Genomic DNA, 22,726 nt, shown 5'->3' with positions numbered 1-22,726 from the left:
CAAAGTTTCATTGCATTTGGATAAACATTATAGCAATGCACAGAAAACAAACAAATAAACAAATATTCATTTTTATATATTAGGTATAGAGGAAGTTTTATGGGCTCTCCAGAAACAGATGTGAAAGTTGTTATATGATAGTATAACTGTGATTTCTCAATAGGTCATGTGATGGAGGACATGTAATTTTTAAAGATAAAGATAAAAAAATTTACTGACTTCATAAGAATATGTCTTTTGATCTTGAAGTGTTAAATGGAAAGAACCAGTTTAACTGCAAAAGAAGTAGATTAATTTTCAGAGAGATGGAAGAAGATTTCTCTTTGAAGTTTAGGAATTAAACACTCAGCCTACACATATATTTTCAATAACAAAAGAAAATATTGTGGAGCAGCTCAGTTACCTCATAAATTACATACAGATGACTTTGTGGTTCCAAACTTTTAGTTAAATTGTTTTCATTATGTTTCAGAAAAAGAAACTTTCTTTGGGGATGAAGGATCTGCAGTTAGACCTTGATGCCAAGAAGGAACCTATTGATTTTGTTTTAGAAGATTGTAACACCTCTTGTTCCAAGCGTTTAAATTTTCTAGATAATGTTCTACAGGATCTGTTAGGTTCATAACATGTAATATTGATTTTCGATGTTCACTTAGTTATAGAGAAAGATCTAATACTTTTGTAATGCTGTTTATCTGAGGAACTAGCCTAAGCTTGTTTGGTTATGTTATTGATGGAAACATATCTTTGCTAATATTTTTACAGAGCCATCTGGAAGATTTTCTTATCGTGTCTGTTAGAGAAACAACTTTGTAAATTAGATCTCATGATGAATTTTGATTAATGTTTCTGCTGTACCAGTCAGTTTTTGTGTGTGTTGTAACACTGGCCATAAAAGTTACAACTTTCAAGCATAAAATCTGAATGATGACTCTTGCCCCTTCAGTGAATGAGTACAACAGTCTATGCTTTAATCAGAAGTGTTAGTACTGCGTGAGCAGTGCTTACACATAAGAGATATTTAAGGTAGATGTCTGTAAAGGTATCATAGAAACTTCTAAATGTTAGTTCTTGTCACAGTATTCTATTGGTAAATCAATTGTTCATGTAATTACACAGTATTTATATGTTGTCATTAAAACTGACTTTGTACGATTGTCTGTACACACAATGCAGGTTTAAAATATCTTAAGTAACACTTAAACCAACTCACAGGAAACACATTCAACTGTGAGACTTAAAACCTACTGGCTAATGAATTTTCCGTGGTCATCTTACTACTGTATTCAAATATTGCTGCCACTCTATTTTCGGTAAAAAAAAAGCATCAGCTTGATTAACTGTTTGTTGTTGACCAGAGAATGTTCAATTATTTACAATTTGAATCATAAACAACAGTATACATTTTTGAGCAGCAGAGATCAGGGCTTTGGTTTTCCTTACTATGGGGATTTGACCAGAAAGCACGATATGGTCTTTCATATTATTTGTTGTTGTTATTCCATATTTTATGATCTTCCTACTGTGTGCTATTAATTTGTTACATGGTTTTATGTGCACATAAAGGGAAGTTCAGCCAAATTCGTGCATATAGGAAACACTTGTACTATGAAACTTTCCTTTTTAATAAGGAAGTGTCACTCAACCTTTTTTTTTTCCTAGTCCATTCAAAGGAGAATGTTTTGTGTTCAAAATGATGGCCTACAATTTATTAATTAATAGGTGTGTAGAAATTGTGTATTGGTAATGAAGACATATCATTTATCCTGCATGATGTAATGCACTCTTATAATGATGAGTATCTTAACAAAATATGACCTGATATATAAGACTGATTAGGTTTAGTTTACAAAAAAATGTTCTAATTTTGTAATATTATATTATTGTCTTCTAAACATTGTTCAAGAGTTTAGTTATGTTATAGTGATGCATGTTGAAATAAAATGCACAGTCTCTGTAAAGTGAATGCTTGTAAAGCCCTAAGAAATGACCAGTAAAATACAATTTTAAAGACTGGTGAAAGTTAAGTAATGATCCTACCTCAATATATAACATAAAACTAGGTAATATAAAAGTCAGACATAAACAGTAGTTATTATCTTATAATGCTTGTAGAGTGTCTACAAAAGCCTAAAAATTTGAGGGTTAATAAAATGTAACCCCTCTTTTATTTTGTGTTGTATGATTTTTTAAAAAAATCTTTAGAGCATAAAGAAATAGGAAATTTTCCTCAGTCCTGTGAAATGGTCACAAAGATGTATCATTTCTTGATCAATCTTGATTTAAGCATTAAACTTTTAGCATGTATAATGCAAAACTGCTTCTGGAACATTTATGCAGATTTAGGACAGTCAAATAATTCTGTGTCCCTGGAAAATGTGAGTGAATCAAACATTATGTAACTCTGACAAAGGAAAATTTAGTTCAGAAAGCCGTAAAATTACAAGGGAGAGAATGGCTGCCCAGTACTTTCCCTTCAGATGGCAAGTTTCTAAAAGCTGTTGACTGATGCATGTAAAAATAGAAATAGATTTTCTAGCTTTGAGAACCATTAATTTCACCCTTAGGGAGGAGACAGGGATAGACTGGCGAAGGGACATGTCATTGTGAGGGCAAATGGAGACAAGATAAAATAGAAGGCACCAGAGAGAATAGGAAATGTGCCTGTAGTAGAATGTTATTTACCAATTTTTAATACATTAATTATTCATGAAGGGCAAGCTGGAGTTCTACCATCATAATTATTTTTATAGATTTTGAACTAACAGGAACATTCACCACCTCAAAGGAAATTATCACTGCTTTGTTGGTGCCTAAACAATAGGGAGGAGCATTGCTATCACACACAAACTTATCTCCTAGGGAATACAGTCGTATTGTACGTGCCTTCAGTGTTGGGCCAGGCAGGAGGGTATGTGCACTTGTGACACTGGGGGCTATGCCGGCCGTTTTATAGTTACTGACAGAGCCTCTGAAGCCAGACAGGTCTCAGCAGAGGGGTCTCACGAAAGTGTCCCATAAACTCTGGGAAGGGATGGTGCCCCCCCCACCCCATGGGATTTCCACCGACAGTGACTGGTTTTAGGTTCTCAGTAGCAAAAACTACTTGTGTCAGTCTTAACTGTACTGGTGTCTGTCTTAACTATGCTCGTCGACGTTTTAACCGAGCAGAGCACAGTGGGGACAATATTTTAAATTTTAAGAATGATGTGAGCCTTTTGAGTCTACTATTTGACACACAATTAATGTGCATCCCACACCCAAAAGACTTGCAAAGAAAGAGCATGAAATCATTGAATATTTTGAAATGGCTCATCAGAAAGGCATGGAAAGCTGACAGGTTCTGCTTCCTGCAGTTTTATAGGACATTTGTCAGGTCATGATTAAATGTGGTGTGGCTAATAGATCAGCATGTGCTTTCTACCTCAAGATGTTAGATGCTGTCCACCGTGAGGGCAATCGGGTATCAACTGAAGCCTTTTGGACCAGCCCAGTTCAGAGTCCGTATGCAGAGTGTGGTGTACCACCACTCCAGGTTCAGCTGTACTTCCTTCTGGCACGATAGGCCCTGCCTCAGACTTAAGCATTTACTGTGGCAGTCCACTCCAACTTTGAGTTGCTGTTGTAGAATTGGCCCCGTGCATCTAAGCCTTTTGGGATCTGCATTACCAACTGTCTCATGTACGTGGATGTATCAGACCTTTGAATAAGTACACAGAGATGAAACAAATTGCCACCTTGGCATCTTCTGTGGCCCAAAGTGATTTTAAGCTTGATGCAGTACAAGAAAACATGCACCCCTGAGTACATTTTTTGCAAATATGTTTTCTTTGATTTTTAAGTACATACTACAGTTTAATTACTGTTTATACAGATGGATCTCAGCAAGGGCATGCACTCAGTTGGTCAGCAGTTTTCCCTGATTGGGCTTTCCAAGTATAACTTCTAGAGCAATTTATGAATTGTTGTGTGGAGTTATATCACATTATGATGGCACTGGAGTGGATTCAAAGACATCCCAGTACAAAATTTCTCATCTGTTCTGACTCACTCAATGCGCTACAAGTGGTCAACCAAATGTGTCTGGTAGACCAGTTGAGTGAGATCATTTTTGACACCTGACAGTGGATCCAACACCGAGACAAGGAGGCAGTCGTTTGCTGTGTACCTGGACCCATCAGAATACAGGGAGATGATACAGCTGACAAAGCAGTCAAAGAAGTATGTTGGCACGATGTGTATCGATATGCTGCCACTTTACTCGCAATCATCTTACTGGCTCCTCCCTGTCGCAGGTTCGAGTCCTCCCTCGGGCCTGGGTGTGTGTGTGTTGTCCATAGCTTAAGTTAGTTTAAGTTAGATTAATAGTGTGTGAGCTCAGGGACCAATGACCATAGCAGTTTGGTCCCATAAGATCTTACCACAAATTTACGTTTTTCATCTTACTGTTTGACAGAAGAATCATGCATAATTGGGGAACCAAATGGCTGGAAGCAGCACACAACAAAGTGCGGTCACTCAAGTCGATCACGCAGGCATGGCAGACTTTGTGTCAACCACACTAGCGGAAAAAGTGCTGCTCACCAGACTGAAGATATGACATTGCTCATTAACACAAGGTTTCCTCCACTCTGTGAAGTTTGTGGTGTGCCACTTTCAGTTCGGCATGTTTTGGCTGCATGTATTTTATTTAGTGACATAAGGGTAATCCTCAGTTTGGCTGGAGATCTGACTACAATCTTCATCAATGCCAACACCAGTGTAATGGATTTTGAAATTTTGTGAACTGTCAGGTCTCATCCCTAAAGTGCTGGAGAGGGAAGATCATTGTCCTTGGAATAGATTGCTTTTCCAGGCAATTAAGCATTTTTATTAATCAATTTTCAGTGTCATAGTTTAGTGTATCATGACAACAGTGCGTAATAATTGATGGTTGTATGTTGGAGGACAGCCTTTCCCCCTCCCCCTCTCTGCAAGAATGGCATGGTGACACATCATAAGGATGCTGATGAACTGTGCTGTTAAGCCCAACACATCAATCATCACCACCACCTCATACATACAGGAGCAGTTAACTTGATTTATAGGTTACCTAAGATCAATTGACTGTTGCTCCTGTTTACTTATCTGTTCTACTGTCAATGCACATAAAACCTTGAAGTGAGTTTCCTTCAAGCATAATATATTCAAAAGAAATGCATTTGTTCGAAAGGGATGGTGATGTTTACCCTTGGAATTACTTTGACAATTATAGCAGAGCTTATTTATTTCTTGTTTTCTTACTATTAATGTATTGACAATAATTCTCGTACATTGTGGCTGGCATCATTACAAGGTAGTTATAATCAACAGTGACATCAGAATGCTGTCTTCTTTCTTACACACCCCTACACATCATCCTTATAGCCACAAAATGTACAAGAATTAGGTTTGCATCGTCAGACTAACCACTCGTGGTAAAATATACCTGATTTTGTGTTGATGCTGCTGCTGTTACCACATGGGACTTAGATAAATGCAGTTTCTCAATTATAATTTACCAGCATAGGATTAACTGATCATAGCTAGTTGGTCTCGGGATCTTTTTCAGCTGTTGTGAGTTACTAGATGCAAATATTGTGTCACTGTGGATTACACAAGTGCATAGCAGAGATGACATTGAAACTAAGAATGTTTGCACCATGCTCCAGAGGTGCTTACTGTATCTGGACAGATGATGCCCATACTTCCACAGGAAGTTAGTGGAATGATGAATAGCACTATAAAGTCACTGCCCAACAAGAAGTCAGGAGGCCACAGTGGCACTCCTACTGCAAGATCATCTTGTCCTTTAACACTGTAATTTTTCTTATGAACATTTTACGTGGCTGCCTATTGATTCTATGGAGAGCAAAATTGATAGAATATATGTAGCCAAGGCTCTTGTGAAAACAAGCTTTTAAGATACATTTTGCAGGAACCCACTATTTTCTTATCCACCCCTGGACTGCTGTTTTGGTCAAATCTGTTTTTCAAGAGGGGTGTTCCTCACATTTTCTATGTAGTGCCTTCATCTTGGCAGATGTACCCTCCATTAGAGCATTCTAGAAGCTGCCACACCACAGTTCTCTTGTCACTCCAAACAGCTCTGCACTGCAATTTGTGGTAAGAAACGTTGCATTATGTTTCTTCAGTACTTATAGTGAAACAAACAACATATAAAATCTACCACCATCATCTTCTGGTGTTTTAGTGAATTTGACAATGGTTAAATTAATTAATGTCAGTTGGAGGAACTGACTTATATTATCATTCAATAACTGGCATTCAGTATTAAACTGAAACATAGTGAGAGTTATCAGCTACACAGATCACTTCTTTGAAGAATGTGGGTACTATTTACATAGCCATGTTACATCCCCTTAGTTTCTTCAGTGTTATCAATTTTCAAAACTAATGAACATTTTAAAAACAGTATCTTCAGAAGTTTAAAGTGCAGTAGCTCTAAATGTTGGTTCCTGGTATTTTTATCTTATACTAAAGAACCCGCTATTATACTACTTGCTGTTGCATTGTAGAATAAAGAAAATTTAAATACTTTTTTGATTATGCGTTGAAAGGGAATACAATGAAAATATAGTCCCAACTCTGTAGGATTTCATCACAAATGACAGTAGCTCTCCATTGATAATGGAAGTGGTGTCAGTATTGCACAGGGAAGTTTGAGGTTAATGACCCGACAGCAGGTGGTCCCCAACTTTTACAAGTGGAGGGCAGGGGGGGAGAGGATGTGGGTGCCAGACCGTAAGGACAATAATTGAGCAAAAACAGATAGGCAGGGCTATGCTTCCCATTGCTAGTGCCACATTTTGTCTACAAGCTGCTGGCAGGAATTACAGGCAACAGTCTCTCAACTTTTTCCTCTTGATTTACTTGACAAGATAATATTTCTCTATAAACATCTGGGATTCAGATTTGTGCTAAGTATTCCTGATTTTAACAGAAATTTCTAGGAAATGGAAGGAAGGATGGCAAATCACAGAAGATGTGGAGACTTTATGAGTTATTTTTTTAGTAATATTTGATTCATTTTTTATTCTTAGAATGCAAAGCTTTTGAAGAAAAACAGTTTTCCTTTTGTTTGATTTTGGCTTAGGTGCACTGTACAAAAATCAACATAACTTTCATGAGTTTATTAATTTTTACTGACATCCTCGTATACCTACTACCATATTACACATGCTTGAAATTTTAGTTCCACTCTTATGGTTGTACTTAATAAATACAATCCTCTAACATGGTAGTAGCAGTCGTGGTGATCAAGTGGTTAGAGCAGTAGACTTCTGCTGTGGAGGTCCTAGGTTCAGTCCTGGGGCAGAGGTGGGGATCTGTCCTCATTACAGTCCCTCCAGGATGTTACTACAACCTGTCAGCCTCCTCTCAAACTGAATACCAGGGATAGAGCTATGATGAACAAAAGGCTGCACTCCACCTGCAATCAGGCTAGAAGCCCATTCACAGGTTGAGCACCATAGACTTTACTTTTTGACACAGTAGTAAATTTAATAATCTCTCGCCAAAAGTAGCTTTACAAGGTAATTATTTGTTGCTTCCGTAATACTGATATCTTCAATTAAAGCTCTTAAATTATCCCCAAGCGGCCAACTACTGAGAAATCTAAGTTTTTACTCTTTGTACTGAAAAAGCCTTAAAAACACAGTTTATCATTTTATTTCTACTGGTGCTCACTATAGCTCATTTCTTATAATGTACCGAGTGTAGCGCAGTGGTTAGCACACTGGACTCACAATCTGGAGGACAACGGTTCAAACCCACGTTTGGCCATCCTGATTTGGGTTTTCCATAATTTCCCTAAATCGCTTAAGGTAAATGCTTCTCTCCTCCTCCATCCTTCCCTAATTCAGGCTTGTGCTCCGTCTCTAATGACCTCATTGTTGACGAGACATTAAACACTTAATTTCCTCCTCCTCTTATATTGTACAATGGGCTAAAACTCTCTCTCTTGTAACAATACACTCATTTACATTGGATGCTACTGGTAGCCCAGTTTGTTTTCTCCTGACAGTTGCTTCAGCAGCCAATTGCTTTGCCAGTATATATATTGTTGGATTAGTGATGTGTTTCATGTAAATATGGTCTCAAGTTTACTATACTTCTCAACCCAGAAGGGTTTTGGGGCTTGGGATACACCAGTTTATATGCACTAGGATTGTGAGAGCTTTCTGCCAGACTGGACCATGATTGACATGGAAAAATTTCTCTTGTTCTCTACTGTAATCGTTTTATTATCTGTAGGTTTAATGAATGCTGGATAAATGGCTTTTAAGATTGTGTTATTTGCCTTCTTGTCATACCGTTTTCTCTTAACACTTTGCATGACAATCAGGACATTATTCGATATATACAGTGATCATATCAGATGGTAGTAGTTATTAATGCATTATCAACATAAACTCATGTCCTAAAAAACTTGCTCCATGCTCAGAAAAAGGTGCAACCAAAAGGATTTAACTCAAAAGGGACTACACACTAGCATACAACACGACCATATACTTGGGAGCTAACTTCATGTTCCAATTTCCACCCGTCACATCGGGTGACAACAGGGACCTGGCTATATGAGACCTTTGCAGTAATTCATCAGTGTTACTGTGGCTGTCATTTTCTCTCTGTATTGTTAATTTAACTCCTGGCATCTTGGACCAGTTTCTGACTACAACCAATATCATTTTTCATATTGCCTTTTTCACAGTATCCTTCTTTGAGAAAAGGATTTATATTGGTTAACAAAGAATTTCAGGTGAGGCTTGATTGTCAGGTAGCATTCAGAGTTTTTTGTTATCCTTGACTGCTCAGAAGGGGCTCTACTGTATCATTAGAGGATTGCTAGTAAATTCTTTTTTCTCTCTCTCTCTGCAGGTAGATTATGTGAAAATCCTACAATGTAGTATAGTTCACTATGCATCCTTTTAAATTCTGAACGTGCATTTACCTGATTCATGGTGCAGTTACCGCAATGCCCAGTACTCAAACAGTTCACACAGCCAGAAACATTCCATCCCAGCAGTAGTCACGGATATTATAAAACCTATTTACAGAGACCTGGAAAATCCTGAATTACTGAAGAAGTGTCTGCACAGTCAGACTCAAAATCCCAATGAGTCGTTCAATAATCTTATATGGACTCGCGTACCAAAAAATGTTTTTGCTGGAATGAAGACATTAAAATGTGGGGTCAGTGGTGCAGTTATTGCTTTTAATGATAGCAACATTGGTAGGGTGAAAGTGCTAAAGCATATGGAAATTAATCCTGGAGCAAACTGCATCAGAGAAATTTGAACGAATGGACAAGATTCACATTGATAAAGCAGAGTATGGAGCACAGTTGACCACTAAGGAGTCCAGAAAGAAGAAAAAACTTGAAAAAAGATCAAGAGGATGATATAGAGTACAGCTCAGGGTGCTTCTGAGCTACTAAAAATAAAAAATTAAGCATATATTAAGTGAGTTACAGTCTTCTGAAACTCTAGAAACTGTTCCTGAAAATTTACATTTTCTGTTGCATTTTTCCCTAAATCTCAGACACCATTTCAAGTAGAGTATTCAAATTTTCAGGGAGTAATAACTTACATATCCTGAGTCTACTGGACACCACTTCAAGTAGAGTATTCAAATTTTCAGGGAGTAATAACTCACATATCCTGAGTCTACTGGACTAAAAGAAGAACATAATGTTATCTATAATTAAAATTGTTTGGGATAATGCACAAAAAAGTACACAAAATTTTAACCGTGTAATTAAAAAATTGTATTTCCGAAAGCAGTAGCTGAAATGCTGCTATTGTCGTTCATTAGACTCAGAACATTCAGTTTAATGTCCTGTAAAAGTTTCATGTCAATGGCTACAGTGGTTCCTGAAATACAGGGAAGCCAAGTCACTAAATTTAACATTGTTGGAATAGGGCATTCCAAATCCCCTTAAATCTGGAAAGTTTATTGGTCAGGGGTCTACGGTATACTCATCCTGTTGCTCTTCGAACCACGCACGTACACTGCGAGCTTTGTGATACGCTGCATTGTCCTGTTAGTAGATGCCATCGTGCCGAGGTAAAACAAATTGCATATAGGTGTGGACATGGTCCCCAACAACAGATGCATACTTGTGTTGATCCAGAATGACGAGATCGTCTGGGCAATGCCACGAAAACATTCCCCGAATCATAATGCTCCCTTCTCCGGCCTGGACCCTCTCGACTATTGTTGCAGAGTGTTTGCTTCCAGATTTTTCACGCTTGCACGGCAATGGCCCTCTGTCTCTCGGAGCACGAAACGTGATTCGTCAGAAAAGGCCACCTCTCATCTCTTGGCGGACGTCCTGTAGCGGCACTGTATAAATTCTAGCCTTTGTCGTTGATGAACAGCAGTCAGCATGGGTGCATTAACCAGGTGCCCACTATGGAGGCCCATATGCAGCAACGTTTGCTGAACAGTCATTGGGGAGACTGTTGGTAGTCCCTTGGTTCATCTGGGCAGTCAGCTGCACAATAGTTGCACGGCCATTTGCCCATACACATCTCCGCAGCCATCATTCACCCCTGCCATCGCTGGCCCACGGTGCGCCGCAGTTGCCTCGGAGCCAGCCCCGGATAGCACCATTTTACCGTGCACGGTATACTTTAGCCATGTTGGCACGCGAACATATATCTTTGTTTCTACATTACGGCAATGACTTACATACCCTCCACTGCCAATGCTGCCACATGCCATCTGTGAATGGTTATTACTTGTTGACGTCGAACATAGGCGGTGGTCACATTAATTTGACCGGACGGTGAATATATATTATGCTACTTGTTTGACGCCGTTTCACGTAACATTGTATCCAAGCCTCCTGATCCTTACATTACCCTACTTTCAAATTTCTTCGTTGCATATCCTCCTCCACTGGATTTTTCCATTCACAATAATTAAAACATTGTCTTATGTGGGGAACTAGGAGTATGAATCGAGCTGTATTTTGAAATTGATTAATTATTTAAAAAAATGTTTTTAAAAACGGTATAAAACCAAGTACTGCGTCATTGATGGCCAGGAATCCCCATATGGGACAGTTCGGTCTCCGAGTTGCAAGTCTTTTCAGTTGATACCACATTGGGCGACTTGCATGTCGATAGTGGCGTATTGATGATGAGAACAACACAACACTAAGTCCCCGAGCGGAGAAAACCTCCGATCTGGCCAGGAATCGAACACGGACCCGCTGCACGGCTGAGAACTCAGCTACGGAGGTAGATGGTACCGACTGCCAGTAAATGTTAGAAATGCATGGCACAATTTCTAATTAGGAAATCAAACTTGAGAACATTACATTTATATGGAAGTCCGATTGAGTAAATTGAGAGTGAACCATAATCAATAGCAAAAACTGACATGGATGAAAGTATACGATAATAGACGCAATAATGGGAGAAGGAGGGGAGTTTAACGTGCCGTCGACAACGAGGCCATTAGAGGCTAAGCACGAGTTCAGATTAGGGATGGACGCAGAAGGAAATTGGTCGCACCCTTTCAAAGGAACCACCCTGGCATATACTTGAAACGATTTAGAGAAATCATGAAAAACCTAAATCAAGATGGCCGGACGCGGGCTTGAACTGTTGCCTTCCAAATGCGAGTCCAGTGTGCTAACCACTGCACCACCCCGCTCAGTAGAAGCAAGAATACATTTACATCTACATCTTTAATCTGCAAGCCACTTTATGGTGTGTGGCGGAAGTTTATTTTCACGGTTTTTTCGCGAGATATACGTAGGAGGAAGCAATATATTGGTTGACTTTTCTGGGAACGAACACTCTCGGAACTTTAACAGTAAACCACACCGCGATGCAGAATGCCTCACTTGCAGCATGTGCCACTGAAGTTGACTAAGCACCTGCGTGAGACTTTCGCACTTATCAAATGAACCTGTAGTGTAAGGTGCTGCTCTTCTTTGGAATTACTCTATTTCTTCCATCAATCCTGTCAGGAATGGATCCCAGACTGACGAGCATTGGTCGAAGGAGTGTTTTGCAAGCTGCTTGCTTTATTGATGGATTACATTTCCTGGGGAGCTTTCCAATGAATCTCACTCTGGTATCTGCCTTACCCGCGATTAATTTTGTGTCATTGCTCCACTTCAAAATGGCTCTGAGCACTATGCGACTTAACTTCTGAGGTCATCAGTCGCCTAGAACTTAGAACTAATTAAACCTAACTAACCTAAGGACATCACACACATCCATGCCCGAGGCAGGATTCGAACCTGCGACCGTAGCGGTCGCTCGGCTCCAGACTGTAGCGCCTAGAACCGCACGGCCACTCCGGCCGGCCGCTCCACTTCAAATCGCTCCTAGATACACTATGTGATCAAAAGTATCCTGACACCTGGCTAAAAATGACTTACAAGTTCATGGCGACCTCCATGGGTAATGCTGGAATTCAGTATGGTGTTGGCCCACCCTTAGCCTCGATGACAGCTTCCACTCTCGCAGGCATACGGTCAATCAGGTGCTGGAAGGTTTCTTGGGGAATGGCAGCCCATTCTTCATGGAGTGCTGCACTGAGGAGAGGTATCGATGTCGGTCGGTGAGGCTTAGCACGAAGTCGGCGTTCCAAAACATCCCAAAGGTGCTCCATAAGATTCATGTCAGGACTCTGTGCAGGCCAGTCCATTACAGGGATGTTATTGTCGTGTAATCACTCCGCCACACGCCGTGCATTATGAACAGGTGCTCGATCGTGTTGAAAGATGCAATCGCTATCCCCGAATTGCTCTACAACAGTGGGAAATAAGAAGGTGTTTAAAACATCAATGTAGGCCTGTGCTGTTATAGTGCCACGTAAAACAACAAGGAGTGCAAGCCCCCTCCATGAAAAACATGACCACACCATAACAGCCGGCCGCGGTTCTAGGCGCGCAGTACGGAACCGTGCGACTGCTACGGTCGCAGGTTCGAATCCTGCCTCAGGCATGGATGTGTGTGATGTCCTTAGGTTAGTTAGGTTTACGTAGTTCTAAGTTCTAGGGGACTGATGACCACAGCTGTTAAGTCCCATAGTGCTCAGAGCCATTTGAACCATTTTTGAACCACACCATAAGACCATCGCCTCCGAATTTTACTGATGGCACTACACATGCTGGCAGACGATATTCACCCGGCATTCTCCATTCCCACACCCTGCCATCGGATCACCACATTGTGTACCGTGATTCGTCACTCCAAACAACGTTTTTACACTGTTCAATTGTCCAAGGTTTATGCTCTTTACACCAAGCGAGGCGTTGTTTGGCATTTACTGGCGTGATGTATGGCTTATGAGCAGCCTCTCGACCATGAAATCCAAATTTTCTCACCTCCCGCCTAATTGTCATAGTAACTGCAGTGGATCCTGATGGAGTTTGGAATTCCTGTGTGATGGTTTGGGTAGATGTCTGCCTATTACACATTACGACCCTCTTCACATGTCGGCGGTATCTGTCAGTCAACAGACGAGGTTGGCCTGTATGCTTTTATGCTGTACGTGTCCCTTCACGTTTCCACTCATTATCACATCGGGAACAGTGGACCTAGGGATGTTTATGAGTGTGGTAATCTCGCGTACAGACGTATAACACAAGTGACACCCAATCACCTGACCACATTCGAAGACCGTGAGTTCCTCAGAGCGCCCCATTCTGTCCTCTCACGATGTCTAATGACTACTGAGGTCGCTGATGTGGAGTACCTGGCAGTAGGTGACAGCACAATGCTCCCAATATGAAAAACGTATGTTTTTGGGTGTGTCCTGATACTTTTTGTTCACATAGTGTATCTTATGGCTGTTCTGCAATAGTGTAGTCATTCAGTAAGGGTCTTTCTGTCTATGGTTCGTACTACGTTACATTTGTTTACGGTGAGGGTCAGCTGCCACTTCCTACACCACGCGCCTATCCTCCACAGGCCTTGCTGCATTTCTGTACAATTTTCTAGGCTTGCGACTTCTCTATGTACTGCAGCACCATCCGGGAAAAGCCTCGCTGAGCCTCCGAAGTCACTGTAATGAAGAGGTTCCACAAAAGAGCCGTTTGCGAAATAATTGCAAATGTATGATTAGCCGCTTCTTACTTCAGTACGAAATACGATTCTAGTTAGTACAAAGGTAATTAAAGAGTAAACTTTTCGGTTAATTCCGCATCGCATTAGGCTTAAATTTGACGTAATCCGCACGCTGTTCATGGTCATCGCGTCAGTAACTTTCCTCGTTGAACGTGTGGTTAAGGGTACTATGAGCATTTGGTTTTCTACCAAGGAAACTTGATGGACAAAGATAACTTCGGCGTCTGTGACGAGATCTCCCAGGATTGCTTCCAAATAATCCTCTGCATAACATTGCGGGATATGGTACAAGGAGCGTTTAATGTTGTATGCAACGCAATACACGGCCAGTTTTGACTGAAAGAAAAAACGCGGAATTTGCTGTGGGACATTGTGGAACATTCTTACTTCAGCCTCCATGGTTTCCTGAAGTTACGATAGGTGGCAGCTCTATACATAGCCTTCAAAATGGCGTCTTTAACAAAGGTGCGTTCCAAGCAGAGAGCTGTCATTGCGTTTCTTTTGGCGGAAAACCACAGGATCGTAGATATTTATAGGCGCTTGCAGAATGTCTACAAAACCACGGTGAGTCTTTCATCATTGCAACGAGGTCGCCCAAACCTGTCCCATCTCCTGCGTGCTTGCTGGCTGCACACAGCCGTGACTCCTGGAATGAAATTCATTTGAGGTGATCGACGGATCACAACCAAACACCTGACTGCACAACTGGACATCTCTGTCGGTAGTGCCGACACATCCGGCCACCCGATGCGGTACTCAAAGGTGTGTTCCCACTGGGTTCTTCAATGCCAACCAAAAGACCACAAAGAGCAATGAAAGCCCATCTTTGCAGAATTTGTTGTGCATTACAAGGCTGATGGTGACAATTTTTTGTTAAACATCGTCACAGGCGATGAAACATGGGTTCATCAGTTCGAACTGGAAACAAATGGCAATCTGTGGAGAGGCACCACATCGCCTCTCCTCCGAAGAAAAAGTTGTGAGGTAAAGTCATAGTGACAGTCTTCTGGGACTCTGAAGGTTTTTTTTTCTTTTTTTTTTTTTTTTTTTTTAAGGTGCAACGAGCATTTCTGAAGTGTATTGTGCTACCCTTAAGAAACTGAAGAAACGACTTCAGCGTGTTCGTCACCACAAAATGCGAACAACCCTCTCTTTCTCCATGACAACGCAAGGCCTTGCACAAGTCTGCGCCCTCGTGAGGGACTCGCAAAACTTCATAGGACTGCTCTTCCTCATCCACCCTATAGCCCAGGTCTCGCACCTTCCGACTTCCTTCTGTTTGGACCAATGAAGGGTGCACTCTGCGGGAAACAGTACGCGGATGCTGGGGAGGTTACTGATGCAGGAAGACATTGGCTCCAATATCGACCAGTAGAGTGGTACCATGCGTACAAGTCCTAGCAATAAGGTGGCATAAGGCCATCGCATTGAACGGAGATTATGTTGAAAAATAGGGTTTTGCAGCCAAAAGAGTGGAAAATAATATGATGCATCGGATTATTGAATAAACCCAATCTGATTTCAGAAAAAAAGTGTTGCATTCCTTATCGAACCTCCTCATAAATGTATTATATCGCACCGTCACATTGTGCTGCTGATGCAGACGACATCTAACTAGTCAATATGAAGCAACAAGGTTTGTCGACCAAGCCAGCAAGATCAGCTGGTCTGAGCCCACTGGATTTTTCTATGGGGTCACATGAAAAACGAAGTGTAGAGCATTCGCACGGATTCGACTGAAGAACTTCAGCAGCGCATTGTACTTTCTTGTCAAACTTTACGAGATGGTCCGAGTGTGTTTGGAAGAATTCGTAACTCACTACAGAGACGAGTGGAGTATTGCTTCCAGATGCGAGGACGACTCATGGAACGCCTTTAAAAGGGGCGTCAAAGGCAGGACACCAATTCGTAACTGGCAACATGTCGAAGTACCTTCGTCTTGTTGTTGAGGCAGCCCATACTGAAATTTGTGCCTAATTAGACGGGGACTGAACCAAAATGTTTATATATGGAATGTTGTTCAAAATGTGTGTGAAATCTTATGGGACTTAACTGCTAAGGTCATCAGTCCCTAAGCTTACACACTACTTACATACCACAGTATGTGGAATGTATTTGGTCTAAGGCGCTGCAGTCATGGACTGTGCGGCTGGTCCCGGCGGAGGTTCGAGTCCTCCCTCGGGCATGGTTGTGTGTGTTTGTCCTCAGGATAATTTAGGTTAAGTAGTGTGTTAGCTTAGGGACTGATGACCTTAGCAGTTAAGTCCCATAAGATTTCACACACATTTGAACATATTTGGAATGTATTTGTACTAAATAGGACAACATCTCACCCCGAAGTCAAAAGCAGTTATCTCCTAAATGGCTCGTTTTTCGAATCCATGATTACGGGAAAAATTTTGCTTCTCTTGTCGTGTACTTCCACCCGAACTAGTTTTCGATTTTAATTTACGGTACGCTGTGTACGTGTGAAATGTTTGGTATGAAAAGAGACATCAAATTTCAGGCTAAGTTGTGTCGCTGTCGAAAGTGCACGTTTATTTATACACCTGAGATAAATTTCAATTTATGTACATTTATGCTAGAAAACCAAAGAGATTTTGTTCCGAAGCAATCTTTGGATACTAAGAGAGAGGGATCCACGAGAAGTAAATCACCGACGGCAGAAGGTTCCCAGCTTGCCAGTTCCAAAAAAATTCCAGACTGTTAGCTGAGCCATGACGCCGGTCCGGAACGTTCTCGAGAGCGGATGCCTGACAACAGGGTGCGTCCGTTTCTGAGCCTGCGTCAGTTAACTGCCCATTAAATCAACACATAACCACCGGGACAAGCAAAATAAACAGTGGTGAAAAAGGCCCCGTGACCTTAACACTTCGCCACACGTCCGTCGAGAGGACATGCAGCACGAAGCGCCCGTCACACCTCGCGGCGTATGCGACGGCCGCACAGACGAGGATACCAGAGGTGAACACAGGGCCGGCGGGCACTGACACACTGTAGCGAGTAGTCAGAAAAATAAACGTCCACTCACATCCATTGCAGGCCTATTCAGCGCTGAATCCTACATGCTGTTACAATTTTCTCGTCAAAGAGCATATAAGAACGATATTGATACTTCGCATTTAGTTGCTGCAAAAAATTACGGAAAATATTTTACTATTAAGTCTTTTACTACACTACTGGCCATTAAAATTGCTGCACCAAAAGAAATGCAGATGATAAACGGGTATTCATTGGACGGATATATTATACTAGAACTGACATGTGATTACATTTTCACACAATTTGGGTGCATAGATCCTGAGAAATCAGTACCCAGAACAACCACCTCTGGCCGTAATAACGGCCTTGATACGCCTGGGCATTGAGTTAAACTGAGCTTGGATAGCGTGTACAGGTACGGCTGTCGATGCAGCTTCAACACGATACCACAGTTCATCAAGAGTAGTGACTGGCGTATTGTGACGAGCCAGTTACTCGGCCACCATTGACCAGACGTTTTAAATTGGTGAGAGATCTGGAGAATGTGCTGGCCAGGGCAGCAGTCGAACATTTTCTGTATCCAGAAAGGCCCGTACAGGACCTGCAACATGCGGTCGTTCATTATCCTGCTGAGATGTAGGGTTTCGCAGGGATCGAATGAAGGGTAGAGCCACGGGTCGTAACACATCTGAAATGTAATGCCTACTGTTCAAAATGCCGCCAATGCGAACAAGAGGTGACTGAGACGTGTAACCAATGGCACCCCATGCCATCACGCCGGGTGATACGCCAGTATCATCATCACATCTGAAATGTAACGTCCACTGTTCAAAATGCCGCCAATGCGAACAAGAGGAGACTGAGACGTGTCACCAATGGCACCCCATGCCATCGCACCGGGTGATACGCCAGTATGGCGATGACCAATACGCGCTTCCAATGTGCGTTCACCGCGATGTCGCCAAACACGGATGCGACCATCATGATGCTGTAAACAGAACCTAGATTCATGCGAAAAAATGACGTTTTGCCATTCGTGCACCCAGGTTCGTCGGTGAGTTCACCATCGCAGGAGCTCCTGTCTGTGATGCAACGTCAACGGTAACCGCAACCATGGTCTCCGAGCTGATAGTCCATGCTGCTGCAAACGTCGTCGAGCTGTTCCTGCAGATGGTTGTTATCTTGCAAACGTCCCCAGCTGTTGACTCAGGGATCGAGACGTGGCTGCACGATCCGTTACAGCCATGCGGATAAGATGCCTGTCATCTCGACTGCTAGTGCTACGAGGCCGTTGGGATCCAGCACGGCGTTCCGTATTACCCTTCTGAACCCACCGATTCCATATTCTGCTAACAGTCATTGGATCTCGACCAACGCGAGCAGCAATGTCGCGATACGATAAACCGCAATCGCCATTGGCTACAATCCGACCTTTATCAAAGTCGGAAATGTGATGGAACCCATTTCTCCTCCTTACACGAGGCATCACAGCAACGTTTCACCAGGCAACGCCGGTCAACTGTTGTTTGTGTATGACAAATCCGTTGGAAACTTTCCTCAAGTCAGCACGTTGTAGGTGTCGCCACCGGTGCCAACCTTGTGTGAATGCTCTGAAAAGCTAATAATTTGCAAATCACAGCATCGTCTTCCTGTCGGTTAAATTTCGCGTCTGTAGCACGTCATTTTCGTGGTGTAGCAATTTTAATGGCCAGTAGTGTATTAAAAACATAAAACTTCAGATTGGCAAGGTAACAGATAGCTGCAATGGATAGCAATAATAATAGTGTTCTTAAGACGGAACGATTCCGAGGTAGAGAAATCAAGAAAACAGAAGCAATATGGACACGCGATGCAATGCTGACTGTATGACTTAGAAGATACTTTATAGAAAGGCAGGCCTACATTTGCAACATTTGCAGATTTAGAGAAAACTTTTGCCAGTATTGGCTGGACTTCATATACCATAAGCACTTGATTCAGTTCATCTAAGATATTATCAAACGAACGATCGTATGGGGTATCAGGCGAAATTCGTGACAGGATTGAGGATTTCTTGGTAGGGAGGATACAGCATTTTGTCTTGGATGGAGAGTTGTGGACAGGTGTAGAAGTTGGCTAACTTCGTGTATACCGCATGGAACTGTGTCGGGGCTCTGCTGTTCATGTTGTGTATTATCGACCTCAGACTTTTTGCAGATGATGCAGTTACCCACAATGAAGTACAGTCTGAACGAAGCTACACCAGTCTTCAGTCAGACCTTGATAAGCTATCAAAGTGGTACAGAGATTAGCAACTTCCTTTAAAAGTTCTCAAGTATAAAGCTGTGCACTTCACAAAGTGAAAAAAGCATAGTGTCCTATTAATGTAATATCAGTGAGCTACAGTTTGAATCGGTAAACTCATACAAATACCTGAGTGTTACACTTGGAAGGGACATGAAATGGAACAATCACATAGGCTCGGTCGTGTGCAAAGCAGGTAACTGACTTTGGTTTATTGCTAGAAACCGAGGAAATGCAATCATACAAAGGAGATGGCGTACAAATCCTTCGTTCGTCCCAAGTGTGTAGGACCCCTACAAAACTGGACTTACAGGGTATATGGAATGTAGATGGAGAAGGGCAACATGAATTGTCACAGGTTTGCTTGACCTTTGGGACAGTGTCACACAGATGTTGAAGAAGCTGAACTGGCATAGCGGTTTTAGGCGCTACAGTCTGGGACCGCGCGGCTGCTACGGTCGCAGGTTCGACTCCTGCCTCGGGCATGGATGTGTGTGATGTCCTTAGGCTAGTTAGGTTTAGGTAGTTCTAAGTTCTAGGGGATTGATAACCACAGCAGTTAAGTCCCATAGTGCTCAGAGCCATTTGAACTGGCATACACTTGAAGACAGACATAAACTATCCCGAGAAAGCCTACTAACAAAGTTCTACAAATTGTCTTTAGATGGCGACTGTAGGACTATCCTGCATCCCCCAACACATCGTTCCCATAGGGGTTGTGAGGACAAAATAAGATTAATTGCAGCATGCACAGAGACTTTTAAACAGTCATTCTCCCTGTGTTCCATAGTGAATGGTACCGAAGAAAAATCCTTATGACTGGTACATTGGGCTGTACCCCCGATCATGCATTGCACAGTGGTTTGCAGAGTATAGATGTAGATGGAGGTATAGAAACCAAGAAGCAGTATGGGTACTCAAGGCAGTAATAACTACATGACTTCAGAGAAATATTAAGGAAAGGCAGACCTACATTTGTAGATTTAGAGTAAGCTTTTGACAATGTTGATTGGACTACACACTTTAAGATTCTTGTGGTAGCATGGCTGAAATGAGACTGCGAAAAACTATTCACAACTCCTTGAGAAATCGTACTACAGAGCTGAGTCAAAGGACATGAAAGTGAAGTAGTGATTGAGAAGGAAGCGAGGCAGGGTTGTAGCCTATCCCCGAAGTTATTCAGCAGGCAATAAAGGAAACCAAGTAGAAATTGGGAAAAGCAATTGCATTTCAGGAAAGGAAATAAAAACTCTGACATTTGCCGATGACATTGTAATTCTCTCAGAGTTGGCAAAGGACTTGAAAGAGCAGTTGAACGGAGTGGGCACTGTTTTGAAAAGACAAAAGGACAAGCAAGGATAATATAATGTATTTGGATTAAATCTGGCTATTCCAGGGAACGGCCTGAAGGATCAAAGAACTGTCAGTTTGATAATAGCGAGTAAGCAGACCCAAACGGATGTAGTGCAATACCTATACGGAGGTGAAGAGAGTTGGAAAGAATACAATGGTGCGGAGAGCTGCATCATACCAATCTTCAGACTGAAAACTATAACAATAACAACATGGAAAGAAGAAAAAAGTGCCATCTAGGGAATATGAGACAATATTAGGAGAATCAGAAACAATACTGGATGATGTGTAGTTGCAACGTGATCCCATTTACACAATAAATCAGTGCAATCTAATACTCAGGGTGTGAGCATTTGGGGCAGATCAGAGAATCCCGCATTACTGTTCTGAACAAGGTCCTAGTCGAGGTGGTTTTCTCTCCCCTGTAATGAACTGTCACTTGTGTATGTGTGATGTGTGGTTGCCTCTGATGAGTGCTCATACAGTGTAGCGCTTTGTGTTGTTATGGAAGATCTGATGGGAGTGGGTGAACCCAGCACCAGCGGAACATGCGACAGACAGATGACCATCAACATTACATGAAAAGGTGCAGAGAGGTTTGGAATTTAACCTAAGATATAGCCACAATGTTTGATGATGACGAAATATACGCCACCATCTCTCCTGCCCTTGTTGGGCAAATAATAGTGATGAAATATTCTTCCACCACCAGCATTCAGACAGTCTACACCCAAGTTAAGCACCACTAACATGCGAGCTTCATTGAAGTGAAGTAACTCGAGCAATACGGCATCATACCCTGGTTATCATCTTCCCCAATTCACTCTATGCCAAGTCTAGTTGAAGACCCTAACTGATGATTAGATCCCATAGAACTATTAAATTGTTGGGATGTTGATTGCTACGTTTCAACTTGTATATCTCATGCAGCGAGATGGTATCATCCACGAAAAACCCTCAGGAGCAGGACGGAATGCCACTGTGCTGTCACCCACAAAGAACACCATTTGTCAACCTATCCGGCTAGCAGAGTGTCTGTGTCTGAAGGCATGGTCAGGGACAAACACGGAAACTGTAGGAGTGCGACAGCACGAAGAATTTAACACTTATGCAAAGCTAGCATGGGCAACTAAACAAGATCTGTGTCCTTGCCAGCAAAAATGGTTCAGATGGCTCTGAACGCTATGGGACTTAACATCTAAGGTCATCAGTCCCCTAGAACTTAGAACTGAAACCTAACTAACCTAAGGACATCACGCACATCCTTGCCCAAGGCAGGATTCGAACCTGCAACCGTAGCAGTCGCGCGGTTCCTGACTGAAGCGCCTAGAACCGCTCGGTCACAACGGCCGGCTCTTGCTAGCATGTGCCTGAGTTTGGAGTCTCAGTGTATGGGACAGTCACGCCACATAAGATGGAGTCGAGGATCTCTCCGACTCTTGATCGCAAACAACTCCTTGTCTAATGTAAGCGAGTCTGGTGGGGATACCAAACACCCGATGTTCCAAGTAGTTCCGACATTTCTATGGGATTAAGATCGGGTGATTTAGCTGGCCAGTCGATGAGCATTTGTGTGCCCGAGTGTTCATCAACCACGAAACTATGCATGCATCCACTGAACACATTTATAGTCATCTTGGAAGATAAGGAGTATCCACAGCTTATTCACTACTGAGATATAGAGGACAGGGCTACACTTGGTCACCAAGAATTTTAAAACAAACAGCCTGGTTCATGTTCATGGTGATTTTGAAGAGTGGACCAAGTGGTGGTGCCCACGTCTGGGAGCAGTTGGGAGGGGGGAGGGCAGGATTTATCCCCCCCAACCTAGCTCTTTAGCTCGCAGGGAAAGGAAAAAATATACTAAAGTCAGATATTTTTCTTTCAAGAAAATGATTTAAATGTCGGTATTAAGCAGGTTTTTAACAGGGTCGAAACCGGAACTTTTTATGCCTACTTACAAGTCGCCATTC

General features: G+C 42.0%; 1 protein-coding gene across 1 annotated transcript in view; it reads left to right on the top strand.

Annotated features, from left to right (window-relative positions):
• LOC124711699 overlaps nt 1-2,076 on the top strand; it is a 33,755-nt gene extending 31,679 nt beyond the window's left edge. The window contains exon 5 of the mRNA XM_047241900.1: nt 473-2,076. Within this exon, the coding sequence (XP_047097856.1) occupies nt 473-625 (153 nt within the window). The 3' untranslated portion in view covers nt 626-2,076. The remainder of the gene's footprint in view (nt 1-472) is intronic.
• Nucleotides 2,077-22,726: the final 20,650 nt, after the last annotated feature.

This window comes from Schistocerca piceifrons, chromosome 8 (genome assembly GCF_021461385.2).
Source record: "Schistocerca piceifrons isolate TAMUIC-IGC-003096 chromosome 8, iqSchPice1.1, whole genome shotgun sequence".
Lineage (NCBI taxonomy): Eukaryota > Metazoa > Arthropoda > Insecta > Orthoptera > Acrididae > Schistocerca > Schistocerca piceifrons.
The sequence above is the reverse complement of the archived record's forward strand: the minus strand, read 5'-3'. Positions and strand labels throughout refer to the sequence as shown.